This window comes from Anas platyrhynchos, chromosome 1 (genome assembly GCF_047663525.1).
Source record: "Anas platyrhynchos isolate ZD024472 breed Pekin duck chromosome 1, IASCAAS_PekinDuck_T2T, whole genome shotgun sequence".
Classification (NCBI taxonomy): domain Eukaryota; kingdom Metazoa; phylum Chordata; class Aves; order Anseriformes; family Anatidae; genus Anas; species Anas platyrhynchos.
The window spans coordinates 133,853,211-133,878,137 of record NC_092587.1 but is presented as its reverse complement, the minus strand read 5'-3'; the positions used below and the strand labels follow the sequence as shown (position 1 = coordinate 133,878,137).

The following is a 24,927-nucleotide window of genomic DNA, read 5'->3' as shown; positions in this document are numbered from 1 at the left end:
CAGCAGTACAATATTCTTTGTCACATGTACTGTCTTCTGAATTTTTATTCTTAGTATTATGGGCTTCCTGTTTCTTCTCTCTTCCTTCTTTGTGGTGTATACTTTTCTTCTGAACTCCCTGTGAGTTCAGTTGAAGCAGGCTCAGATCAATTCCCAATTTCTCATCATGTGTCCGTGGTTTACAGCCCCTTTTCTTCAGTAGCTCCTGCCATCCTCCTGACTTGGTTATGTCCATTCTGTATCACTCACTTTTACCCATAACCTCATTTTTCCATGGATGAATGGTATTCTTTCTCTTTCTCTGAGGAACAACTGAGGACTAGATTCTGCAACAGAATTATGACAGCTGAGGAGTTATTTTCACTAACTTGGTGAAAACAGACAATCTAAGTTATCTTCTCACCTTCCTCTCAGTTCTATCTGTGTGTCAGTCTGAAGAAAAGCTTGTGTATATCTATGGGAAAAAAAAAAAAGTTTAAAAAGACGAGTTCCAAAATGCCTGTGAAATTAATTGGTATTTTTCATTTTCATTATCATTTTAATTAATTGAAAATAAGTTTTATATTCTTACAGTGAAAACTGGAAGCCAAGAAGCAAATAATTACCATGTACATGTATATGTCATAATTATATCTGTATGTAGAGATAGATGCAGCAACATGCCTCAGATATCTAAATATGTAGACTTCTATATAAAATATAATAATAAAAATTGCTTAAAAAAATAGGAGTGCCAACAAAGGTTGTGTATTTGCATATAAATCATCAGATTGCCTATTAAAATTATTGAAATGGTATATTTATCAAATGCCTTCTTTGTCCAAATAATGTATCTTATAAATTGAAATAATTTTCATATTTTCATGTTTCAAATCTTACAGCACAGAAACTGCTCAGATATCAATTGCTAAATTCGTGGAGGCATATGATGATCCCAGAAGTAAAAGCTATACAGTTTTGTGTACTTTTCATTATTTCACAAAAAAAAAAAAAATAAAAAAATAAAAAAAAAATTCTTGTAGTTTGCAAATGCAAATCAGTTTGCATTATTTTTGCATTTGTGTTAGAGGTTTCTAAATTTTTCCTGAGGAAAAGAAAAATAATTTAAAAAAAATCACAGTCTTAACAAGTGTCATGCCCCATCAAGAAGGAAAAAAGTACTATTTTCTTCATTCTATTTTCTTAACAATTGAAAAAAAAAATATATATATATATAGAAGGCAGTAATTAGTTACCTACTTCAGACCTAAATTATCTCTTCTGTGAAATTAAAAGGGAAAAAGGGACAGGGGACAGTGTCATCCTTCTTGCTCATTAAAGTAATATTAAGAAAATTTGAAATAATTGGCTTGTAAAAATCAGTAGGAATTTGACAGTGGTAAAAAGATGTATGCCACTGTGTCTCTCAAACAACTTTACTGCATCGTTCAACCAGTCATTGAGATGAAAAAAATGTTTGAATTGTCCTGTGGTTAATTTCTCTGTTTTTGAGAAGAATAGAGATGGCAATAAAACTCTACAAGTTTCAGTGTTCAAACCTCTATAGAAGGCATCAAAAATGAGTAATTACAGGAGACACATAAAGATATGACCAGATCTTGAGTTCAAAACAGAAGAGTATGTATGGTCAGTTTAGTATAAAAGCACAAACTGGAATTTTTCATGTTTACCAACTCCTTCAGGATTACTTGCAGTCTCTATATTATTAAGCGTGATATTGCAGATCCATAAGAATTTATGGACATTGTTGAATTACTTTAAAATGCAGTGATCTTATTAATACAAATGGTCTGTGTTTTCTGTTTAGTGGCTGGTGTTATTTCTCACAAGGTGCTTATTGAAAATAGTTTTGCATTTATTTTTCATTTTCTAATAAGCTGCTGAGTGCCAAGGAAGTTGTTTGTAAACCATCTCTGCCAGTGCAGTCATTGAGATATTATTACCACCCCAAAGAGGGCTTTTTTTTTTTTTTCTGTTTTCAATTCGTGTTAGTCACTAGATAGATGGCAGCCATCTAGAGGAACAAACTGTCCTCTACAGGAAAATCCTTTGCACACATGATCTAGATGGTGTGTTGGTAGCAGAAGCTGAAGAAGGCCAGGTTCCTAAAAGAGGTTCTAGCTGCTCTACATTCCAGAAATTAGTACGTTTGGTTTTCTTTATCTGTCTGTTGTAGGTCTGAGAGCTGCTGGCAGTGATTCCGTGTGTTCTTAGCATATATTACTTCATATCCTACAGTGAGAAAAGGTAAGTAACTTTATACTTACTGTTTATTGAAGCAATAATTTAGAGAGCTGTTGCAAATGAAACAACATATTTTATCTATGTGCATGTTCACTTGGTCATTTATCACAGAGGTCATCATAACTCCTTGATTTTAAGTGTCTGATTTGGAAATCTAATGACACATCTGCAGTTAGATCAGAAGATTCCAGCAACCCTGATTAATGCTGCTCTCACACATTCTATTTTTGATAATGAAATTTTTAATTTGATTCATTTGAATCAAACTATTACTGACTTTCTGCTAAATTAATGGTGCAAAATCTACAGTCTAGGGAGAGTACAACATTTTTTTCAATAGCATATTATAACAGAGAAAAGATAGGCATTAAAGTCTCACAAACCAATCCCATGAGCTACTGTTGTCCAGCAGCTCTCTCACTCTCTCACTTGTCACTGCTCCTTGAGTGCCTCCATAGCCTTTTCTTGCAGTTGGCAGCTCTTCTGCAAACTGAGTGAGGAGCTTGTGGTTCTCTCTGTGTCCTGGGAAAAGCTGGTAGCACAATGTTCCTCTATCCCTACTTCCTCATTGTCCTTTGCTGAGAAAAGAAAAAAATTGCTGGTAAACAGCAATCAATTACTATTCTTTGTTTTTTGATCCCACATTCAGCTTAGAGGGACCTCTAATAAATGCAAACACCAATTTTGATGGTGAAAGAGCAAATGGTTACTGGAATACAGCCTGTTCCTGTGGCCTTCCTTTTCCATGCCTCAACATCAGGAAAGTGAAAAGAAAAATCCTCCTCTGTTGGCCCCTACATAAGAGGATGGCTCTCCAGACAGGACCTGTACCTTGCTTCTTTCATTATTACCTCTTTATTGAGTCTGGTACATTGCCTTGCTTGGAATAAAGTGATTTGAAAGCTTAGTTTTTCATTTCTTGACACAACTGCACATACCGCTTTGCTATATTATTTACCACTGATGGCAGCACTATTGCCTGGCAAATGTAGGGCATATTGGGATCTAATTTTTATACTTCTCAATACCCAGATGAGCACTATAGATTATGTTCAATGTATCTAAATCCATATGGTATAGCATTATGATACAATGTCTCTGTCAAAATTCCATTATAATCTCATCTGTACTGATTTCATTTGACTATTTCCTGTGAAAATGTATCCGTTGAGTACTTTTTTTTCTGTTGACCTTCCACATAGAAATCCATCACACTGTTTAAACTTCATATCTTACCATATTATATCATATTGTATTTCTGCCTGACACATTCATTTAGAAACAACGTGCATTTTATTCCTATTTATTTTAAACAGTTCTTCCTGCAATTTCTTTGTTACTCCTTATAGACAAGCTTGAAAGCACAAACTCTATTAAAAATGCTTTTGTAATATCATCTTCTTTTCCTAAAATATACTAATTCCACCTTAGCTTCTGAAGTCAGATATCCAGTGACTGAAGTGCACTAAACAGTCATGCAACTTCTCTCAAATTGAATGTTGCCTTTACAAAATAACCACTAATGCAGGACATGAGAGTGTGGTCCTCAGTATTTGCAGTTTCTATGAGTTTTACCTTAAGGTCTTGTTTAATTTGATGTAATGTAATGACATTTTAAATCATGTTAATGGTAACTACATTTATTTCCACAGATATGTGAAACAAGTCTCTTCACCAGGTGGGAGCCAGTAGCCATTTATACCATGAATTCTTGTCATCCAAGGCTATCTGTTCCTGACACCTGTTAGTTTGCTCTGATATTTTATAAAAGGTTTAAGAAATACAAATGTTTTAGAAAGTTTTTTTATGGCCTGATGATGCAGCTTAATTTGAGAAATCTTGCTGGGAGAGAGGATGAAAGACTCTTGATTCAAGAGCAATATAGGAAAAAAAAATGTTGACAATGAATAATAGCAATGATATAAATAGCAGAGTAACAGGACAACCTGGCTTCAAGATGATATTTCCCACTAAGACATACACCATGTCAAACCACAACTCTTGGGCTGACATAAAGTACAGACATCCATACAGACTGAGGCATTTCAAGGATTATAGGTAATGTTATGCAAATATTCCTTTAGTGGAACATTTTGGACACCTAAAACAGAGCAAGGAAAATGACAGATGAAAAAATTCTCTCTGAGAGTAATACAGCACAGAATGGAACAAATCTGGTGACAAACATAACTAATGTGACAGCAAAAAACATCTTGAAAACATCTGTACCTCTGAGGGAAGTGTCTGATGAATTCATGGTAAAAGATATGGGATGACATGAAACTTGACTTAGGTAGAACAAGAAGTCTTACATCATACATCACAAGCTGAGGGAGGAAAAAGTAGTCTCTAGAAAAGATTATTATTATTATTCTTTTTAATAAAGCATAAGTAAAGTTCACAATATTTTTTTGTGCCATGTTTTTGGCTGTTGGAGAGAAACATAACTCTGCTCTCTAGTCTAAGCTTGTATATTTCTGTTCTGACTCTAGCCTTTCCTTTTTAATTAAACCTGGAATTTGGGGAAGGGGACTACTCTGAAACATTTGGATAAACTATAATCCCTGGAAAGAGGTAGTAGAAGAAGAACTGTTCATGCTTTCAGTATTTGATAGTCACATGTAGTAGGGAAAACAAAAAGATAACATTAATTTAATTTCTCATTTATGTAAGTGGGTATTTCAGAAATGACTAGAACTGGCTGGTAAGCTGTTGCTGTTTTTATGGGAAAGGGGCAGAAAAGGCAGTTGGGAAAATGTAGATATTATAAACATTTGTCAAACTTCAATTTATATAAATAAATACATTGAATGTACCTGATGTATTAAAAGCTTATTTTACATTTCAGTTGTTGCAATACTAATGCATGTTCTCCTTAATTACTGCTTTGTATCAGGGGCATATCAAGTCATTTGGCTTACAACAAAATTATTTCTCTGATTTTATTTTATGACTGTCTTGCATCCATGTAATCTCTGAGTGTCTTGGGCTTCTATACCACAGTAAAATTTGGATAAACTAGTTTGTGTAGGACAGAAAAGACTATAAAAGCATAACTTCCTCAGGAAAACATAACTATTGGAAGACAGAGTGAGGGCCTTGGTGGCCACAGCTGAACACCAAACAAAATGGTTTGAATCAAAACTGCATCCCAAAGTGAAATGTTGTTTATTATGCTACAGCTCAAGCAAGATATTTAGACATTTCCAAACCCCTTCCTTTTCATTTGCATTCATGAAAGGTTGATACCTTACTTGTCAGTCTAATGTGAGATGCTGAGAAATATTTTTAAAATATTATGATATTAAATACATAATATCATAATTTCTAGTGGGATGAAAATCCCAGGTTTTACCAGCTGCTAATGGCCTCTGGAGAGATTCAGGTTGATGAGGTTTGTGATGTCAAACAGCTGTAGATGAAAATACGAGAAACAGTTGACAATAATTAAATACAGATGCAAAACTATAAATCTGAGACAAGCACATAATTGTCATGGTATTCTTTTGTATGATTTTTATGTGATATTAAATACTATTAAATTACTTTTAAGTGTAAATAGGAACATACTAATCTGCAGATTTATATTTCAGACAGTAAGGAAAGAAAACAACACAATATTTAGTTAGCATGAACAAACTTCTGAAGCTTTTTTGTTTGTTTGTTTGTTTGTTTTTTAATGTGAAATTCATTAACTGGAGAAAAAAAAAAAAAAAGTTATTTATTGAGTTCACCCAGCAATTTAAGGTGAACAGTTCACAGAAATGACACAATTATAGCCTCTTTTCTTGTGTATAGATTATCTCAAAGCAAGCTGTGACATTTCAGAGATTACTTGTAACTAAACATATTTGCCGAACAATTCTAAATCTGCAGTTTATTTGCAAAAGCTTTATATACAAATTGAATATTCAAAATTCAAGCTGCTTGATTAGGTCAATAGGCACATGTTTCTCAGAAGCTTGATTTTTCATATTAAAAATCTGATATGAATCATTCAGAATTTGCTTTTTGCAAATACTCTTCAATATTATACTCAAAATTCATCAGACCTTATTGTTAGTACCTCTATTCAACAGAATAATTACAGAAAGCAAACAATGTCCAGCCAACGTTGCTAAAATATCTATGTACCTTTCCACTGAAGGGAAACCTGGCTGATAAAAGGAATTTAATATCATAAAAGAAAAAAGAATATATTTGCTTACTCAACTTTAAAAGGAAAAATGATATTGGTATACCTGCAAATACGTAATTTCTCTAAATATATACGAGTAACTTATATTGCTACTCCTACATATTTTTTCTTAAAAAAAATAACAATTTATCTGAATTTTAAATACTAAATTAAAGTATATTTACTTGCAGAGGTTAAAAGCATAAAATTTTCTGAATTATTTTGAACCTTAGTTCAGAAGGTAACATTTCTCAGCTGCTAAGCTATACACCACTATGGGAAGCTGCTTACCTAAGCTTTTTTTCAGTGCTATAGAAAATACAAAAACAACAATTAAACTATTACTTCAATGGGAGTTGCAGTGCATACAGGTAATAAATATATGGAGCTTATTCTCTTATATCTTCATAGGCAGAGTTTCTTTCCATTTACTGGTAGGCTTATAGAACTACAAAGGCCACGAAAACCCAAAGCTAACTTAAAAGTGCAACCTCTGTTACTTTAATATTTCTGTACTGTGTATCAAGGCATCATTTACATTAGACAATGAAGAGGAGATGGGGCAGAAAACATACCTCCGAAAGACTTTCTAAAAAAAAAAAAAAAAGATGAACAAGTAGTTCTTTGCACAAAGCATTAGAAAATACCGTGATATTTTATTATTAAAAATGCTGCTGAAAAGTTTATACATATGTGTCCAGCCATATATATCTTCTATCATTACTTAAGGCAAAAAAAAAAAAAAACAAAAAGTAGCAAAACAATAACAGAAGAAACAATTAAACCCTGCGTGCCTCTTAAGGTCAAGAATATAAGCCTGGGAAAGTACTTTCGTTTTTCTTTTACAGTTTGTAAAGTATATTTTGTTATCATTATTATAGAATTCTATGAAGACCCTATAAATCTGTTCCCTCTATAAATCATACATCATTCCAGATGTATTAAATTATTAAATCAACTTGATTATAATTACTTTTAAAAGCTAAAATCATTCACTTACAGGAACTTTTTTTTTTTTTACCCAAATGTCACAAGCCTGACACAGTACTGTACATATTGCTAGCAGAAGACAATTGGAAGTACTAAACAAATACTGTAATTCACATTACAAACATACCCAACTGATTATGATGCCAAGCATCATTACCATTTTTCTTTTCATTTTTCTTTTTTTTTTTTTCTTTTTTTTTCTTTTTTTCACCTTTTTTATTTATTTTTTTATTATTTTTTATTTTTTTTTATTTTCTTAAGAGTTACGAGCTGCTGCATCTTGGCTGAGGCATTACATAGGTGGTGGAAATGGCCTGGTATAGAGACAGCATTAATCAACATTATGTGATGGATCAGTGAAAAAGATGGTTTTCCATTTGCTACTACTTGTACTTTGGGCTTGTTGCTTCACCACATTCCAACCTACGTATCCAGGTCAGGTGTACGGTGCATTTATTACATATAAGATATATATCATCCACATGTTGTGTTTTTATCATGTCATTAACTTTCTTTTTATTTCTTTCTTTTTATTTCTTTCCTTCAGAATGTTTTACTGCTTGCTATGACAAGGAGTCATTCAGATGAATAGGCCTCGGTCTTCTATTTTTTTTTTTGTTGTTGTTGAAGTGACTATTCCAAGATGTCTTATTAGGAAAAAAAATAAATATAGAAAACAAAAAGAGGTACAAGGCATCCTATGTTAGATTCTTATGGGACATATGATATTGATGCAGCTTAGTCATGAATTTATAATACAAAATACATCTGGGATAATCATGTTCAAGTGCAGACCAATTTTGTTCAAATATCTTTGGTTACAATCTCTTGATGCAGTAACGTTCTAAAATGCAAAGTGATCTTCATCTGTGAGAACTTATTTTTAGCTTTTCACATTCTAATCAGTTGTTTGAATCAAATTGCTAAATTTCTTGTTTGGTAGCTCTGCATGGATTTTAGTTTTCCAGTGAAGGAAGGGCAAAAGGGAATAATCAGCTAAGAATTTTGCCTTCCTGATATTATCTGGAATTTTTGGTTGCATTCATTTGCAAGACATCTGATGAACTCTCTGCTTCTGTCTCCATAATATTCACCAACTATGTGATTGCTGTGTAACAAACAAGCAAAGTATTTTCTGATAGGTAGGTGCTCCTCTCAGGGACAAAGCCAGGTACAGGGCAGAGAAGTTCTTTAAACCATGATAATTTCTTAACTCTTTATGAAAACTTTAAAAAACATCCAAGCCACCATTTCCCCACTTTCATTTCTTTTGTTGTTGTTTTGTTTTTGTGTTTGTTTGTTTAGTAAGAACAAGAAGGTGCTCTCCCAGCTGAGACCCCTCTGCAACTGCTGGTGAATATAGAGTTAGTTTTCCTCAAAAAAAATTGACCAAAACATAAGCTTTCTTTGATATTGTCAGGGCACAAAACTCTTCCTAATGTACTACAATAACCGAGAACTACAAACTGGACTCTTTGTATATACATTATTGGATGTCTCTTGGTTCAGTTCAACAAGCTTATTATAGTAATGTGTTGTTTTGTTTTGTTTTGTTTTGTTTTTTTCATATATTTTTTTTCCATTTTCCGATCCATTGCTGTGTTTCAATTTAATAAAGGCTAACACAAAATTAAATTATATATATATATAAAAAAAACCTGTTTCAGAAAAAAGCAACAATCTCCTATGAATACTTTAACATGCACTAGTGTAACCTGTAAGAGAAAATATGCAGGTCACACAGACAACTGTATCCTCTGCATGACACCATGGCCTCATATAAATGAAACATGTTAGAAAAACCGCATGACTTTTGTTTATCACTAGTAATTAAGAAGTAAATCCTCCTTTGGCCTGGAGGAAACAGAGGTGATATGACTAATGTATATACACATAGGTCACAACTGAATGCACAATCTTTCTAAAAGCTCTTTTCAAACTGAAAACATCAATAAAAGCTTCTTTTTGTTGTTTTTAAACTCACAGCTATGTACATTTTTACAAAGTTTCTTTAAATATAGTTCAGGCTGGCAAATCATCTCTTTGCACAGAACTATACGTATTTTACTGCATAGTCAGTCCTCCTCTTTTTTTTTTTTCATTTTTGTTTTTAATAATAAAATTCTATTTATTTCCCCCATCTGGTTTACAGCTTCATATGCTGGGAAAAAGCCCATGGTGATGTCTTTGATTTAACAAGGGCCATTCATGGTATGGCACATAAAGATTTTTTTATTATTATTATTTTATTTATTAAAAAAAAAAAAAAAGAAAAGAAAAGAAAAAAAAAGAACAAACACCTGTACAGTCACTGGCTCTGTGTTCCAGAAGACTCTGCTTGTTACACTCAAAACACAATTTTAAGTGATTTCTTCTGGACTCAACTTTCAATTAAAGGGATTGAGATCTTAAAGCAGTATTGTAACAGCAATGTACACTTTTCACATTTCACAGGGTTTGTACTTGATCTTTAATATCAGAGAGTTTCAGTGGGAAGGATCAGTAAGAAAATAATGACTGTCCTTCTCTTTTACTTTTTTTTTTTTTTTTTTTACTTTATATTTGGACAAGTTGTTCAATGGATGGTATTACAACTTCTTCTTCTTCTATTTATTTATTTTCTTCTTCCAGGTGGCTTGTGAGGGTAAAGTGGAAGGGCTGAGCTATACCCTAGTGGTTGAATGTCCATGGGGCAAATTCGTACTGTTTTGTCCTCCACTGAACGTGTTGAAAGTATGCAAAGGCTGCATTCCTGTTAATGTATTTGGGATCATGGTTATGGTGTTGGGCGTCATGAGTGGGATGTCATCTGGGGACCTTCTCAAAGTGAGTGTATAGTCAGGTGGGCAGGTTAGTCTCAGCGTGTCATGGGCCTGCAGTGATTCACACTCATGGTCATGTTCCAGCTGTTTCATCTGCAAGGACATGATCTCTTCATTTTGTATGTGCGCAATATCATTGGTTGTGTTCCTCTGGGGACTAGGGCGCCTGTGAGTTTCGTGACGCCGCTTATCCTTCTTGTAATACAATGCAGCAAAAGCTAAGATATTGAGGAACAGCAAGGATGCCCCCACAGCAATGGTGACACTCAACTCTGTGGAGTAATCTCGCTTGTTTTCTATCAGTACTGTTGTATCCTCAGGAGCTGTTTTATGGGTGTCTTTGGAATGCTTGGGGTTGTTGGCAGGTGTCATTGCTGGGCGTTTGGTAGCTGGCCACAATTTACCAGGAGAACGTCGGGTAACATAAGGAAATGATGTCATGTCAGGAGGGGGGACTTTAGTTGTTGTGGAAACATACTGAAATATTTCATTCAGGTTGTGAAGGTGTGGCACAAGCTCCAACCAGAAAGCAACTTTTGTTGCTCGGTAGTGATCACGAACTCGGGGTTTCAGGCCAATATGGAGATAAAGCTGATCTTTAGGATTGTATTTGGACCAGGCTACTTCTTCAAAGCGGTTGGGTTTTGTGTGGATGAACTTTGTGTCTTGTGGAACAGGCTGGTTTGGATCTCTACAAAAATAAAAACAAGCAATATTACAGTTACTTAAAAATAGCAACAATAACTACAACAACAACAATAAAAACTTGTCTTTTAGTTAATCCTATCCTTATATCCTTATATCCTATACTTAACCTAAAAACAGAAGAAATACTTCCCAAATTTATAACAGATGCTAATATATAAACAAAATAATAAAAAAAAAATACTTACTATACAGTGTACCTCAGACACAGTAATATTTCTTTACATGAAAACAGAAAAAGGAATGTGTTCAGCTCCCAAAAGTTCATCTGGAGTGCTGTGAGTCAGTCTCATACTCCAAAGTGGTCTTAGAGAGGTACTAATTATCTTCCCCCATAAAGTAAAGTAAAGGTGTAGCTTCTCAAGATTTGACATTAACATTCTCATTTAAGGTACCACTACTTCCACTACTGCAAGCAATAAATATAAGCATCTAATCTCCGTAGCAATGTTGAAAATCCATGTGACTATGAGAATTTATACCAGCTGTATATGACCTTAAAAACTTCAAAATGTGAAGTAGCAGGGCTAATACATGTAAACGGGTGCGATTTGTCTTTCTGTTCCTTTACTGAACTGTTAATATCCCTTTGTTCAGAGACCTACTCTTGGAAAAAGCCTTTGAAATATTTCTATGTTACAAATCATTCCATCATTTGCATTAAGAGATAACTGTCTTGTGCTCAGTACTACTAAATATCTATACTTAGTGGATTTAGGACAGTGAGTCTTAATTCCATCCCAGCTTCTAGGGATAAGACTTATGTTAGCTGTCAACAAGTTTTATAGTACTTAAGTAGCAGTAGAGATAAGAGTAGCACGGTACAGTAGCACAAAGATAATTTAAAATTTGTTAACCCAATATATTTAATTGAAATAATGCTTTTCCTATCTTTTTTTTTTTTTTTTCTTTCTTTCAAAGCATTTTAAAATAAAGGCAAACATATGTACTCAAAGGCATTTAAATATGGTTGGTGTATATATATGTTTATAATTTTGTTAAACCGTACATAAATATGACTTTGTCTGGGCATGGACAAATACAGGATTTAAAATAACAATCACAGTGCAATACTTTGTTCTGCATGAGTTTGAATCTTCTATAGTAGCAAAGCATATTTTCTGAGATCTTGTGATAAATTATAATGAGAGATTCACTTTCTGCGCATTACTCTGAGAACCGTCCATTCTCCTTTCCATTCCCATGTGCATTATTATATTTCATGTGAAAATGATTTTAATATTTTCCTTCTATATTTTTTCTTTAATATTTCCTATAATTTTTCCTTCCATATTTTAATATTTTAATTTTCTTCTAATATACTGTTATTGTTATACTGTCCTGGGAATACAAAGACTCACTGCTACAGATTTTAAAGCCCTCTTTTTTTTTTCCTTTTCAGTTTTCAAAAGCTCTTGAGAATGATTGCCTAGTTTAGTGTTCCTTTGTTATTCATTAACTATTAGCTATTCCTTAACTATTAGCATAACGTGCTAATTTGGGTTTAATAATCTTATGATTCCTGCATTCACCTGTTTACTTGAAAGAATTTATGTTTTTTTTTTGAAGAAGAAATTTATTTCTATAAATTTTTAGTACTTTGTTTTACCATGTTTGTGGGACTTTCCCCCCCCCCCCCATACTACCCTATATCAAATCTTTCCTATCTCAATAACATATAAATTAAGAATTCTAGAGATGTGGCTATTTTTTAATTATTTTATATTATTTGATGATATTTTACAGACTAAAAAATAAACAAATCCTGTAAATTCTGAAAAAAAAAAAAAAAAAAAAAAAAGAATTTATTTTCTTCGTAATTGTTCATCCTGGCTGAAACTAGAAGATTAATATCCATATTCAAGCAGTGGGGGAATAGATTTTAATATGATGTTAGTTTGAGGAATTGTATCATGCATTCCAGAGGGAAAGAAATGTATTTCTTCTGTTCTTAAAGAGCAGACTGAAGGATTTGGCAAATATAGAGAGAAAAATATTTTTCCAGTACAATATATCTACCTTCAGGCTCAACACATAAACTCTAAAACAAACAAACAAAAAAATCAACAAGTTTATTAAAATGCAAAATATTTATTTATTTATTTATTTGTTTGTTTATTTATTTATTTATTTATGGTCAGAAACTCAAAATCCTGGAAGAGCTACAGCACACAATCCCCCTTGTGTTCTCCTCACTTGCTGTTCTGATTCACAGCACAAAAGACTCTAGGAAGGATCCTGTAAAAGACATAAGCTAGCTCACACAAATACTTCATACACAGTAGTAGGAAATGAAGACGCTGAGCAGTCCAGCTGACTGGACTAATCCTTTTCCCCTACTCCTTCCCCAGGTGGAAGTGAAAGAGGGGATGGAGGAATCCTGGCCCTGTTGAAGGTAATGGAAAGTTTACCTTTGTTTAAATTTAAAGTACCAAAGTGTTTAGATTATTTTTAAATGGACCTATAAACATGACAGGAGATGATGATTTTAGCAAATAAAAATTTTTGAAATTAACATTCTCTTTTCCTACAGACTACAAAACATGTAAATAAACAACTCCATTTCCTTCCCTCTCTTCCATTCAGCATCTCTATGTCTTCTTTTTAACTGTATCTATTAGGAATAGCAAATTCTACTGCATCCTCCTTCAGACATGAGAGAGAAGCCTCCTTCAAACGCAAGAGAGAAACTTACAGACACATGTGAATAATCCTGTATTTCAGAACTTGTTTACATGGCTGTGCATGGGCATATTGAAACAAGGCACAGAAAAAAAAAAAAAAGAAAAAAAAAAAAAAAAAAGGTGTCTGCTAGTCCTAAAGAAAGGTCTTTTTTTTTTTTTCTTAGGGTATCAGAATGTTACTTTTGGCATCAAGTCTAGAGTGATCACTTAATAATGGAACCAATGGTCTAAATACTGTCACTGAATTTGGAGAATGTGTAGATTTTTTTTATTTTTTTTCAAAAGAAAATCAAATGACTAAATGCAGTCCTAAAGAAAGAATCTACTAATGAATGGATCTTAGTTTTACAGACTTATGATGATTTACCAAAATTATACATTATAAGAAGATTTTTAGTTTCCTTGGACCTTCTTCTATGCTCACTGGTGATAAAATCAGAAGGTTACAACTTCCAATATGTTAAGTCTTTTCCTCGTGATGTTGCAAGTTTATCTTCTTATAAATATTTTTCCAATACCCTACTATAAATTCTTTTCGAGTATTGTAGACATAAAATATAGATGTAATCATTTCCATTATACAGTTACATGTTTGACAAAACATTCACTTTTTTAATTACAGATTTATTTTATCAGCTTCTAACTTCACTGGTGTTTATGGATATTCTTGAGGTTTAAATTCAAGAAGGCAGAGAACAAAAGACTGCTGGAATATCCTCCTTTAATCTCCATTCTAATCATTACGATAGAAATATAATCTGACCAATATGTTTTCAGTTCTGAACTTCCTCAGTTAATGGATATAATAATGGATAATGGTTCCCAATCCCACTAGTTGACAGTGTTTTATTTATTTATTATTTTAGTTTAGTTTAGTTTAGTTATCCTATTGCTAGAACAAAATTGATACTTTCATTCATTTTGTTCTCTGATTATTTTCATCATTTACAGGATTCATTTTAAACACATTCTCTATCAAGAAAAAAAATGCCCCTATTATTAAATGCTTGTATGCAATATATATTGTGGTCTTTCTTGGCCTGTCTAAAGTATTTTTATTAATGTGCAGAATCACCTGATGTCACTTATGATGTCTCTCTCCCACTTTCAGTCTACACTGCTTTTGCTCAATCTAACATGTTGCCATTTTCATTTAATTCAAACCTCATAGGCTACAAACATACATTCAAAACATTGTTTTTTTCTCAAGCATAAATGTGTCTGCAGTGAATGCTGACTGAAGAGTAACACACATTCCTATTCACAAGGTGAATTATTAGATGACCTATAGGACAAATGAGGGAACTGAGTATTTCACACCTGGTGATATTGGCACTGAAGAATGTCAAGAAATGTTAGGAAATTTTCTCTTATTCAGAATTCCACATGGCATGCTAAAATGCCATTAATTTTTATGTGCTTTTGCAAAGCATTGACCATTAGTCAGCATAATGGAACTGTTACATTAATGCATTTAAAGAGTTTCATTTTTTTTGGTGACATTCTCTGACTTCATCAGAGAGTAAAATGTCTCAACAGTTACACACTGGGCCTGTCTCTAAGACACTGAAAGGCCCATTCATAATCTATTTTCTTTCTTTTCTTTTAACTCCATATTAAACAAATAAACAAACATAACAAAACTGAAAACACAACCACCACCAACCAAAAAAATAACAAACTCTGTAGACCTTCTTCATGCTTACACCGATTTTTGAAGTTGTCACAATAATAATAGCGATGTAACTACTCCTGCCTGAAGCACTGATACAGAAGGTACACGAACATGTTTTTATTATTATTATTATTATTTATTTTATTTTTTTATTTCCTTATCTCCTTTCCTCACTTATCACCAAGTCCCACTGTTGAATGTTCTCAGTCAGCTATTGTAAATATTGTAGAAAGCATACCATAAGTACTCTGTTTCATTTGACCAACAGACCCAAAAGACTTACTCTTGGAAATGTTTGTTTCTTCAGATAAAAACATCAAAAGAAATGCAACTCATAAAACAGTTCAGAGAGAATTTATTTGAAAACACATTTTAATCATTGGAGATCTTATTAGGTCTTCCTTTAGAAAGCTGAACTGAATATAAAATTTAGATATCTTTATTAACTCAGATAATAAAGAATCAATGGCAGGAAAATAACTCAGGAGTATTCTTCCAATTTAAAAATGAATCAAGAATATGTCTTTCCAACCTATATCTTTCCCATCTCCAACACAGAGCTGGATGAACGAGGGCAAAAATAGAGTATTGTAACTATTCAAAAGAGGGTAATTTTTAGAAACCCAATAGATGCTTCAGAGAGCATGTTTTCATATCTACTGCATGAATCTTCAAATCCTTCTTCACAAGCATGTAGCTGGCAGACTATCTTTTAAGGGCTGACACACAACCCCTCACATTGTTCACTCTCCCTATATCGATATATCTGTGAAGGATGTAACATGGCCCTAATATTTGAACATTTGCCGAACATTTGAGCATATAAAATTTCCATTATGGTAGGATAGTACTACTGGCAGCAGACTAAAGCTTTAAATGCACCTCTTAATGAAGCTCCCTCGCATAATTTTCCAAATAATGGAATTAAAAGCCACATATTCACGTCATTTTTATATCCCAAATGTAGTTTCTCATGCCTACTTTGTAACAAATTATTTCCCTATTTCTAACCATGCTAGAAACAATTTTTTAAAAGGTTAAGATGACTGTGAATGTAAAAAACAAACAAACAAACAAAATAATAATATAATAAGAGCAAGGTAAAAAATGGAGGATTAGCAAAAGCATCTTCTAAGTATTCATTTTAATCATGACTCATTTGCCATTAAACAGTCACTTTAATTGTCGCCGCTTATTTGCTAATAACTGTCTTCAAAGTAAAACACAATAAAGCACTATGTTTTGTGCTGTGCCTTTTACACCTAGTGTTCTTACAGGATTGACCTGCCCTCCGAACCTAGCTTTGGCAGTTCATTAAACAACAGTGACAGCAGGTCAGTTAAAAGCCATTAAAATGATGCACTACCTGAGCCATAATTATACAATAAGTACCTCAGTGTTGTCTCTGTGGGACAGTCGTTGAGACTCAAAGAATCTCAAGAGACATTAAAATAATAATATAAAAAAAATGTCAATTTTAGTGTTTAAGGTCCACCTACAGGTAAAACATCAAATGGCGAAATCTGTCACTTAACAGATTTTTCATGTATTGCCATGGGTACAAACAGAAATAATGTCCAGTTCAGGATAAGGTAAATTATTAATGTAAAATTATTAATTTAATAAAAGGTAGAAAAAAAAAAAAAAGAATGAATGAATGAAAGAAAGAAAGAAAGAAAGAAAGAAAGAAAGAAAGAAAGAAAGAAAGAAAGAGAAAGAAAGAAAGAAAAAAAGAAAAAGAAAAAGATAACCAACCCTTTATTTTTGAGAGTTGTAGGACCTCAAAGTACACCACATAGATTTCAGATTGCATGTGGTGTAGAGAGAAGAATGGTTTTTCCATATACGCTCTTGATATATGGACAGCAGCTCCACAGAGAAGGATCTGGGGTTGTGGTTAATAGCAAACTGAAAATAAGCCAGCCCTGGCAGCCAGGAGGGCCAACTGTATCCTAGGGTGCAACAAGCATGGCATTGCTGGTCGGCTGAGAGAAGTGACTGTCCTGCACTACTCTATGCTGGTGCAGCCTCACCTCGAGTACTGAGTTCAGTTCTGGGCACCACAGTACAGAAAGGATGTGAAACTCTTGTAGAGTGTCCAGAGAAGTGATACAAAGATGTTGAAGGGCCTAGAGGGGAAGATGTATGAGGAGCAGCTGAGGTCAGTTGGCCTTTTCAGCCTGGAAAAGAAGAGGCTGAGGGGGTTCCTCATCGTGGTCTACAGCTTCCTCATGAGGGGGAGTGGAGGGGCAGGTACTGATCTATTCTCTTTAGTGACCAATGATAGAACCTGAGGGAATGGTGTCAAAATGTGACAGGGGAGGTTCAGGCTAGATATCAATAAGAGATTCTTCACCGAGAGAGTTGTCTCGCACTGGAACAGGTTCCCCGGGGATGTAGTCACAACACCAAGCCTGTCGGAGTTCAAGAAATGTTTGGACTATGCTCTTAGTCATATGGTCTGAAATTTTGGGTAGACCTGTGTGGTTCTGTTAGTTGGACACAATGATCCTTATAAGTCTCTTCTGACTTGGGATATTCTATGGTTCTATGATTCTATGATATATGTGCCCTGTTACGCTTGTTTTGAGGTGCTACAAGCTTCCCTTTACCATTGGAGGTACCAGTGGTTACAGAGGAAATACAATCTTAAAATATTATTTTCCTACAAGTATTCTCCTGTATTATCCAGAATAGTTAATATCATATTAACTATTATTACTAATATTTATATTGTTCATATAAACTAAGGGGAAAGAAAAAAAAAAAAAAGAAAAAAAAAAAACACCTATCTTGGGTTGGTCTTTCCCCTTACCTGGGAAAAATGAATCTTTACATCTAGAGGTCTTTTAAAATAATGTATCTTTCTGTCTACAACATGGCAAATTTGTAATGTTACATTTCTGTCTCATCAACTATAGGGAGGCTTCAGAAATGATTCATGGCTCTCCTGAAGTACCTGCTATATTATGTAGGTGTAGTATGACCATGGATTCATAACTGGGTGATGGTATGTATAGCTTGCTGAAATTGGCTTTCATGTAGCAACAGCTGTAAACTGCTTATGACTACAAGTAATGGGACTGCAAGAAGCTCCTCAAAAATTGCTTAAATTCAACTTATTCTACATGGGACAATCATAAAGAAATTAAATATAACAGCGACACTGTGGAGATCTCCATACCAATTCCAAACACATCTATATGAAGTCCTCTACGTATATGCAACACTTGATCCATACAAATAAAAACATAATGATGGTAAAATAGTCTTCCTGAGTGTGTAGTACAGCCAGCATGCGGCATTCTCTGTCCATAAACTAAGCTTTTGTCCTTAAGTTTGTCCAAACCAGTCATCCAACTGATGACTTATTGTTTCCAAAAACATCTAAATATTCTACAGTTCATTCACTCATGTTGTAGCCCTGTGGAATTTCTGCATTTTAAAGTACCTGCTTGTCTAAAATGTAACACAACAAAAGCTTTCTTTTTCCTTGTAAAGTGACCTGAAGCATGTGATTGTGTCTTACTCAATTCATGCTCAAGGTTTTTGTTCAGTCTGCAAAATCTCCCTCCCTTGAACATTGTTTGGATTCATTAAAGGCTGCTAGAGCTGAGTGTTTCACACTAGGCACCTCTGATTTTTTCTCATAGTGCTGCATACCATTCACTGCACTGCAGTAAAGCTGCAGTTTCCAGAGTCCAATCCTGCCATTAAACTTTCATTGGAAAGATTTACAGCCCCTTTGTGCCACAAGTGTCTGTGTTTTAACTGAGTACCGAAGACTCAAGGTTAACAAAAAAAGCCCTTGCTGTTCAAGTAAAACACTGCAATATTCTTTAGAGGAATGTTATAGAAAGTGGGCAGAAATTATTAATGGCACTCACAGATTAAGCTGCTTTGAGGGTTCTTTCCTTGATGTTTACAACTGTATTTCAGCTAAACCTTGATGTCTCTATTTTGTAAGCAGAATTAATTTAAATGTTCAACCTTCTCATAGCAAAATTTATATCTGAGTCTTTTCTTAATCCTAGTGAAGTGCTTTGTAGCCATTACAGCCACCAGAGGGAAAGAAAAAATCTTTCCTATGTCTGTCTGATCCACTTCTTCCCTGAGCTTCTATTCCTATGAAGGTCGCTAAAATAAATAAAAATTAAATAATAATAATAATAATAATAATAATAATAATAATAATAATAATAATAATAATAATAATAATAATAATAGTAATAATAGTAATAATAGTAATAATAATAATAAAAACTTCTTTACTTTGTAAGAGATAATTGCTATCTGTATGACAGTTCCTTCAAGTAGAAGACATTTCCTCTGATTTTTCAGTATCTAAGTGAGCTGTTTTTTTTCCCTGAGATGTGTTTTTTCCTAATAATTTTCCTATTTTAAAACCAAAAATACAATGCTTTATTCTTCTCACTGAGCTACTGAAAAAAAATAGTTTGAGGGAACACACTAATCAAAAATGTATTAAATATGAATAAGCCCCAGTTACATACTGTCTCGTGCATACCAAATAGTGCTATAGTGCTGCGGCACAATCAGGGTTTGAAGCCATTGCTACAGAATGTTGACTAGCTTAGTAGTATGTTATCAACCGAAAGGAATGCTGAAGGTCAGACTTACCCAGTTTTGGCGAAGTTCGTCCAATATGTCATAACTACTGCACTAAGCATGACATCATTCTTGGAAAAATTGCAATTGAAAAGTTCTGTTGGGCCAATCATAGGAATGCCAAACACGTAAGGAACTTCATCACCATGAGCTGAATCAGCCCAACTTGGTTTCATTTCACTTTGGCAGTGGTGATAAAATGCATAGAAATACGTTGGAGATCCATACTGGGCATGAAGGTCAGCAGTGGCAACAGCAGGAGCAACCCACTGATGGTCAGTAAATAGTGCTACCAGGGTCTTCCGTCTTGTTTCAGGGTTTTCTTTGTCTGCCCAATCGGTGTACATGAATTTAATGGTCTCTCGCAGTGTATCTTTCCCTTCTGGATAACCATATAGATTGTCCACAAAATTGGAGACAGAAAAGTCAAAATCATTGGGGGAAACACCATCTTCATTGTCAACTATGCCATCCACAAATTTTAAACCTTCCCCTTGATTCACACCCAGCATTATATCATAGTTAAGGAATTCTCCTTGCTCCATGAGAATCTGGGGGTCATCTGGAATCACGTCTCCATCTATCACAGGCCCAAAGGCAATGTGGTATGTGGCTGGAGTGATGGTCTGTTGAATGAGTTCTTTGTAGTTCTTATTTCGAAGGCATTCAACCAAATCAGTGGTATCCAGCATGTCACAGCCGACTTTATCTGCCAATATCCTAGTGTACTTGGCAGGCTGGTAGTTCACTGCCCAGCTGGACAGGGCTGTTCCACTCTGTATGATTGCCTTTTGGAACAAACCTGCAGGTGCAAATTGTTTAGATACAAACCAAGTTATATATTACAAAAACTAAACTAAACTAAACTAAACTAAAGATAAAATAAAATAAAGTAAAATAAATAAAATAATCAGCATTCACTAAGCAAAGAATGTATTGATTATACAATAACTAAAGGATGCATATTCTTATATTCCAATTCAGTTTCTATATGTTCTACTCACTGCTCCTTTTTAATAGTATATGTAATAGGCTACTAATTAAATTCTCTCTTGTTCTTGATGCTCACATACAGAAAGCATGAAGGTTTCAGGTTACTGGTTCAAGAACAAAACTCATGTTTGTACTGCAGTTTTCTTGCATTTTTAATTTAAATGCTAGTCCCCTGGATTTAGCACAGTGGTAATCCCGTAAAAATTTCTTTAAAGGAATGGCAACTACAAGCAATCATATCCTCTTCACCATGTAAATGACTCTCATAAATGCAGTCTTCAGTAGTTTAAAGGTCAAATGAAAATTACACACTCTCATTTCCTTCACAGAAGCTATGCATCATATAATTTGAAAAAATCTGCTCTGCTAAAATCAATTTAATAGGCTTGAACCTTCTCCTCTGACTTTTTTTTCATTACCACCTGAGAGGGTGTATATATAGTGTTAGTAACGCTTATATGGTGATTTAAAATGTTTGCATATTTTAGAAGAAAATAAGGCAAAATGAAATAGTTCTGGTTGTTTTATATTTTTATAATATTGAAAAGAAAAAAACAGACACAAACTAAAGAGTTTCTTTGTGACACCAGAGCACTGCAAATCATGGAGCTTATTTCAGAATCAGACCCATCTTTTTCCAGGTAAGATAACTAAAATGGCCTATTGTATACTTAAACTAAAAAGCCTGAGCACCTTCTGCACATGGTTTCTACACTCAAGCTCTTGAAATACCAAAGACAGCAAGAGCTACAAAAATATTTGAAGACCTTGAAGCATTTACAGGGAAAGGGGGCCAATACACCTTTGTGATGACTACTTACTGCACAGGGTATAAAATTTCAGTAATGCAATTAGTTGATTTTTTTCATTGTTCCATCTGCTTGCTTTTAGCAGGGATTACTCAACAGTTACTCACTTCACAGTATTGTATCAATTCCCTGAAATGTCAGAAATAATTCTATGTACTTTCAAATAGGATATGATTACTAGCTACAAATGACTGCTATGGCTTAGACTTCTGCCATAGATTTCTGTATGTTTGATTATGATAGGAGTAACATGGAGTTATAAATATAATACATATTTGTTTGTTTGTTTGTTTGTTTTTGGCAAGGTTTATGTAGCAGGGGGGCTGTAGGAGCAGACACTATAAGCAGAGTCCAGAAGCTGCCCCATATTAGATAAGAGCCAGTTCCAGCTTTTCCCTCTTGGAAAAGGGACCCACCACTGGACAAAGTTGATCCAATAAGTGACACTGGTTGTGCCTTTGTAAGAGCATGTGTAAGAAAGGAAAATAGCTGCTGTGCCACAGACGCTGGGATAGATGAGTGAGATAACGTTGAGAGAGAGAGCCCTGCAGACACCAAGGTCAATGGAGGAGGAAGAGGAGGTGCTCCAAGCACCAGAGCGAAAGTTCATCTTCAATTCACGGAGGGACCAAGGTGAAGCAGGCTGGATGGGAGGGAAGGTGTTTTTAGTTTGCTTTTAGTTTCTCACTGCTGTAGTCTACTAAGAATAGAGAATAAATTATGTTAATCTCCCTGTGCTGAGCCTTGGTGAGCAATTTCCAGTGAACAGGAACCCATATCTCAGCCCTTAAGCAATTTTTTCTTCCTATTTTTTCACTCTCTTCCTTTCAGGACAGAGAGTGAGAGAGCAGTGAGAGAGCAAGGTTAGCCATCAGTGTAAAGCCATCACATTGGTCTTGTCTTTTATTCATTTTTTTGCAGAATTGGTCTTGTCAATAACAATCAGTACACTACTGTTGCTATATGTTCTTTGTTTGTTGTTGGTGGCGGTTGGTTGATTGTTTTCTGAGGCAGAAATTCTGCAGCTCTGACACTTACCAAAATCTTAAGAACTCTGTGTAGGAGCTACTTGTGGAGAGTTAATCATTTTTTCGAATGAAATTGAGTTTTATTGTTATTTAGTAAGGAAAATATCTAAATACATGCTGGAAAGGTAGACAAGAATGTTTAAGAAATTAAAAATGTCACTGCTCTGTTTAATTTTAAATATGTCATATTCTTTGATGGAAGATTCAGTGGAGACTGTTGATAAATCCAGACAAATAATATATGGCCTGTGGCAGTTTTTTGTGTGAAATTTCTACTACAAAAACATGCATTTTTAATGTAAAATATTTATGTTGATTAATACAAATGCAGAATACTGGATAGTAGGTATTTTACAAAAAATTACAGACATAGTGTCATTCTAATTCAGCCAACATGGTTTGGCCATTTTCCTTAAATTATATAGATATGCATATATACATGTATATAAAGTTTTATTTTGTTTTAAAAGTGTACTGTTGATTTACAAAAGAATCATTTTACTGTTACTGAACTACGTTTTGCTCAGGAGATCCTTACCTTCTGAATAGTGAGAGAGTGTCAGAAGACTGACACAGGAAGCTCCTGCCCCAGATCCAAAAATAGTAACTCTTTTTGGGTCTCCTCCAAAAGATCCAATATTTTCTTCAATCCAACGTAAAGCTTGGATTTGGTCAAGCAGTCCATAATTGCCTTTTGCAGCTTGGTCCCCAGTACTTAAAAAACCTGTAAGGAAAAAAGGGATAATTTTAGTTCAACTGAAAGAGTTAGCTACAAGGTAAACATATATTCTGAGCTCCCCTCTCCCCTTTTTTTGTAAAAAAAAAAGTTACAGTCCTAGTTGCATGTCTCCATGTTGAGGAAATCATTCTGCGTTGTTTGGTTTTGGTTTGTTTTGCCCTAATGCAGAGATAATGTTTGTGAAAGATCATCATTTATTTTCTGAAATAATTCTGTATCAATGAAAAAATATATGAAGATTTTAAGCATTTGACAATTTCATGTGATTAAGGTATAAAAAAAATTGTAAATTGTTTTTATGCAAAGACTACATACAGGAATAAGTGAGATAACAAATCTTCCACTATGAACAATGCTCACTAACACACTAATTTAAATGCTTCTTAACATTGTCCGAAATTCTTCTGACATATATAGCTCTATAAATTATTGTACTTGTGATATGTATGGACAAGCTCAGAAAAAGAAAAAGGATGAAAAAAATAGAAAAAGAATCAGCAAACAATGTAGGGAAAGAAAAATTACACTCAAATTTTTGCAACGGTTATTTATTAGGAAGATAGCAGATAAATTGTGAGCAATTCAGTCTTTGATCGAGATATTTTATCTGAACAAATCAGTTTTTGTTTCTTTCATTGGAAATTGCAGTAAGAACTGTGCTGCTATTTTTTGCTCCTGTACTGTGTTTATCAGATTTTAGAAACAAAGCATGACACATTTGCTGCCTGTCTTGCAACTTAGAGCAAAATGACTGAGAGACTAGGACTGAGATTAATTTTGCTTTTCTGAAACCAGCTAACCAGAAATGTTATCCATGCCCATCATTCAGTCTAGACTTTGTGTTATGTTCAAATTACCACATTGAATCATGTACTTACACCCCTCTAACTCCCACAGACCTTTTCCTGTCAGACAACTGGAAGCCAGGAGTCTATTAGAATACCTTACAACACTAGAATACCTTACAACAATGTTTGCAGGTGGACATTACTGATTTAGGTACCACTGGTAGTTGCTTGTCAAGTCAAAGAAGGAACTCACTGATGTTTCCAAGCAAATTTTAATTTCAGGAAAATTTGCCAGAAGAGGGACCCAGGACTCAGGGGATCTGCAGTCCTGGAGCAGTTTGAAATTAAAGTGAGAAAGAGATTCACTGTCTGCAACCTTGAGACACCTTAGCCTTCCTGTTCCTAGCAAGGACTACAAGGGAGACCTGAAGTCCTAAGGAAAATAGACCTTACACTACATTTGAACTCCTTTGGCAAATGGGAACAGATTCATTTGCACTGCCTCGGCCATTTGCCGAGGCGATCGGCTCCGGGGCAGACGCGTTCTGCGGCGGAGCGGGGGATCGGGCCAGGCAGGGCTAACTTTCCGGCATCGAGCCGACTTCAGGGAGCCGCCAGGAGCCGGCAGCCCTCGTGAGGGACGC

At 34.4% G+C, this 24,927-nt stretch overlaps 1 protein-coding gene across 2 annotated transcripts in view; it reads right to left on the bottom strand.

The window, feature by feature from the left end:
• Positions 1 to 94: 94 nt before the first annotated feature.
• Positions 95 to 24,927, bottom strand: part of NLGN4X (neuroligin 4 X-linked) — a 213,996-nt gene continuing 189,163 nt past the window's right edge. For both annotated transcript variants that reach the window (XM_027447404.3, XM_021271811.4), the window contains 3 exons: positions 23,295 to 23,480; positions 19,939 to 20,728; positions 95 to 10,924 (listed from right to left, as the gene is read on the bottom strand). In XM_027447404.3, the coding sequence (XP_027303205.2) occupies positions 10,075 to 10,924; positions 19,939 to 20,728; positions 23,295 to 23,480 (1,826 nt within the window). In that variant the 3' untranslated portion in view covers positions 95 to 10,074. The remainder of the gene's footprint in view (positions 10,925 to 19,938; positions 20,729 to 23,294; positions 23,481 to 24,927) is intronic.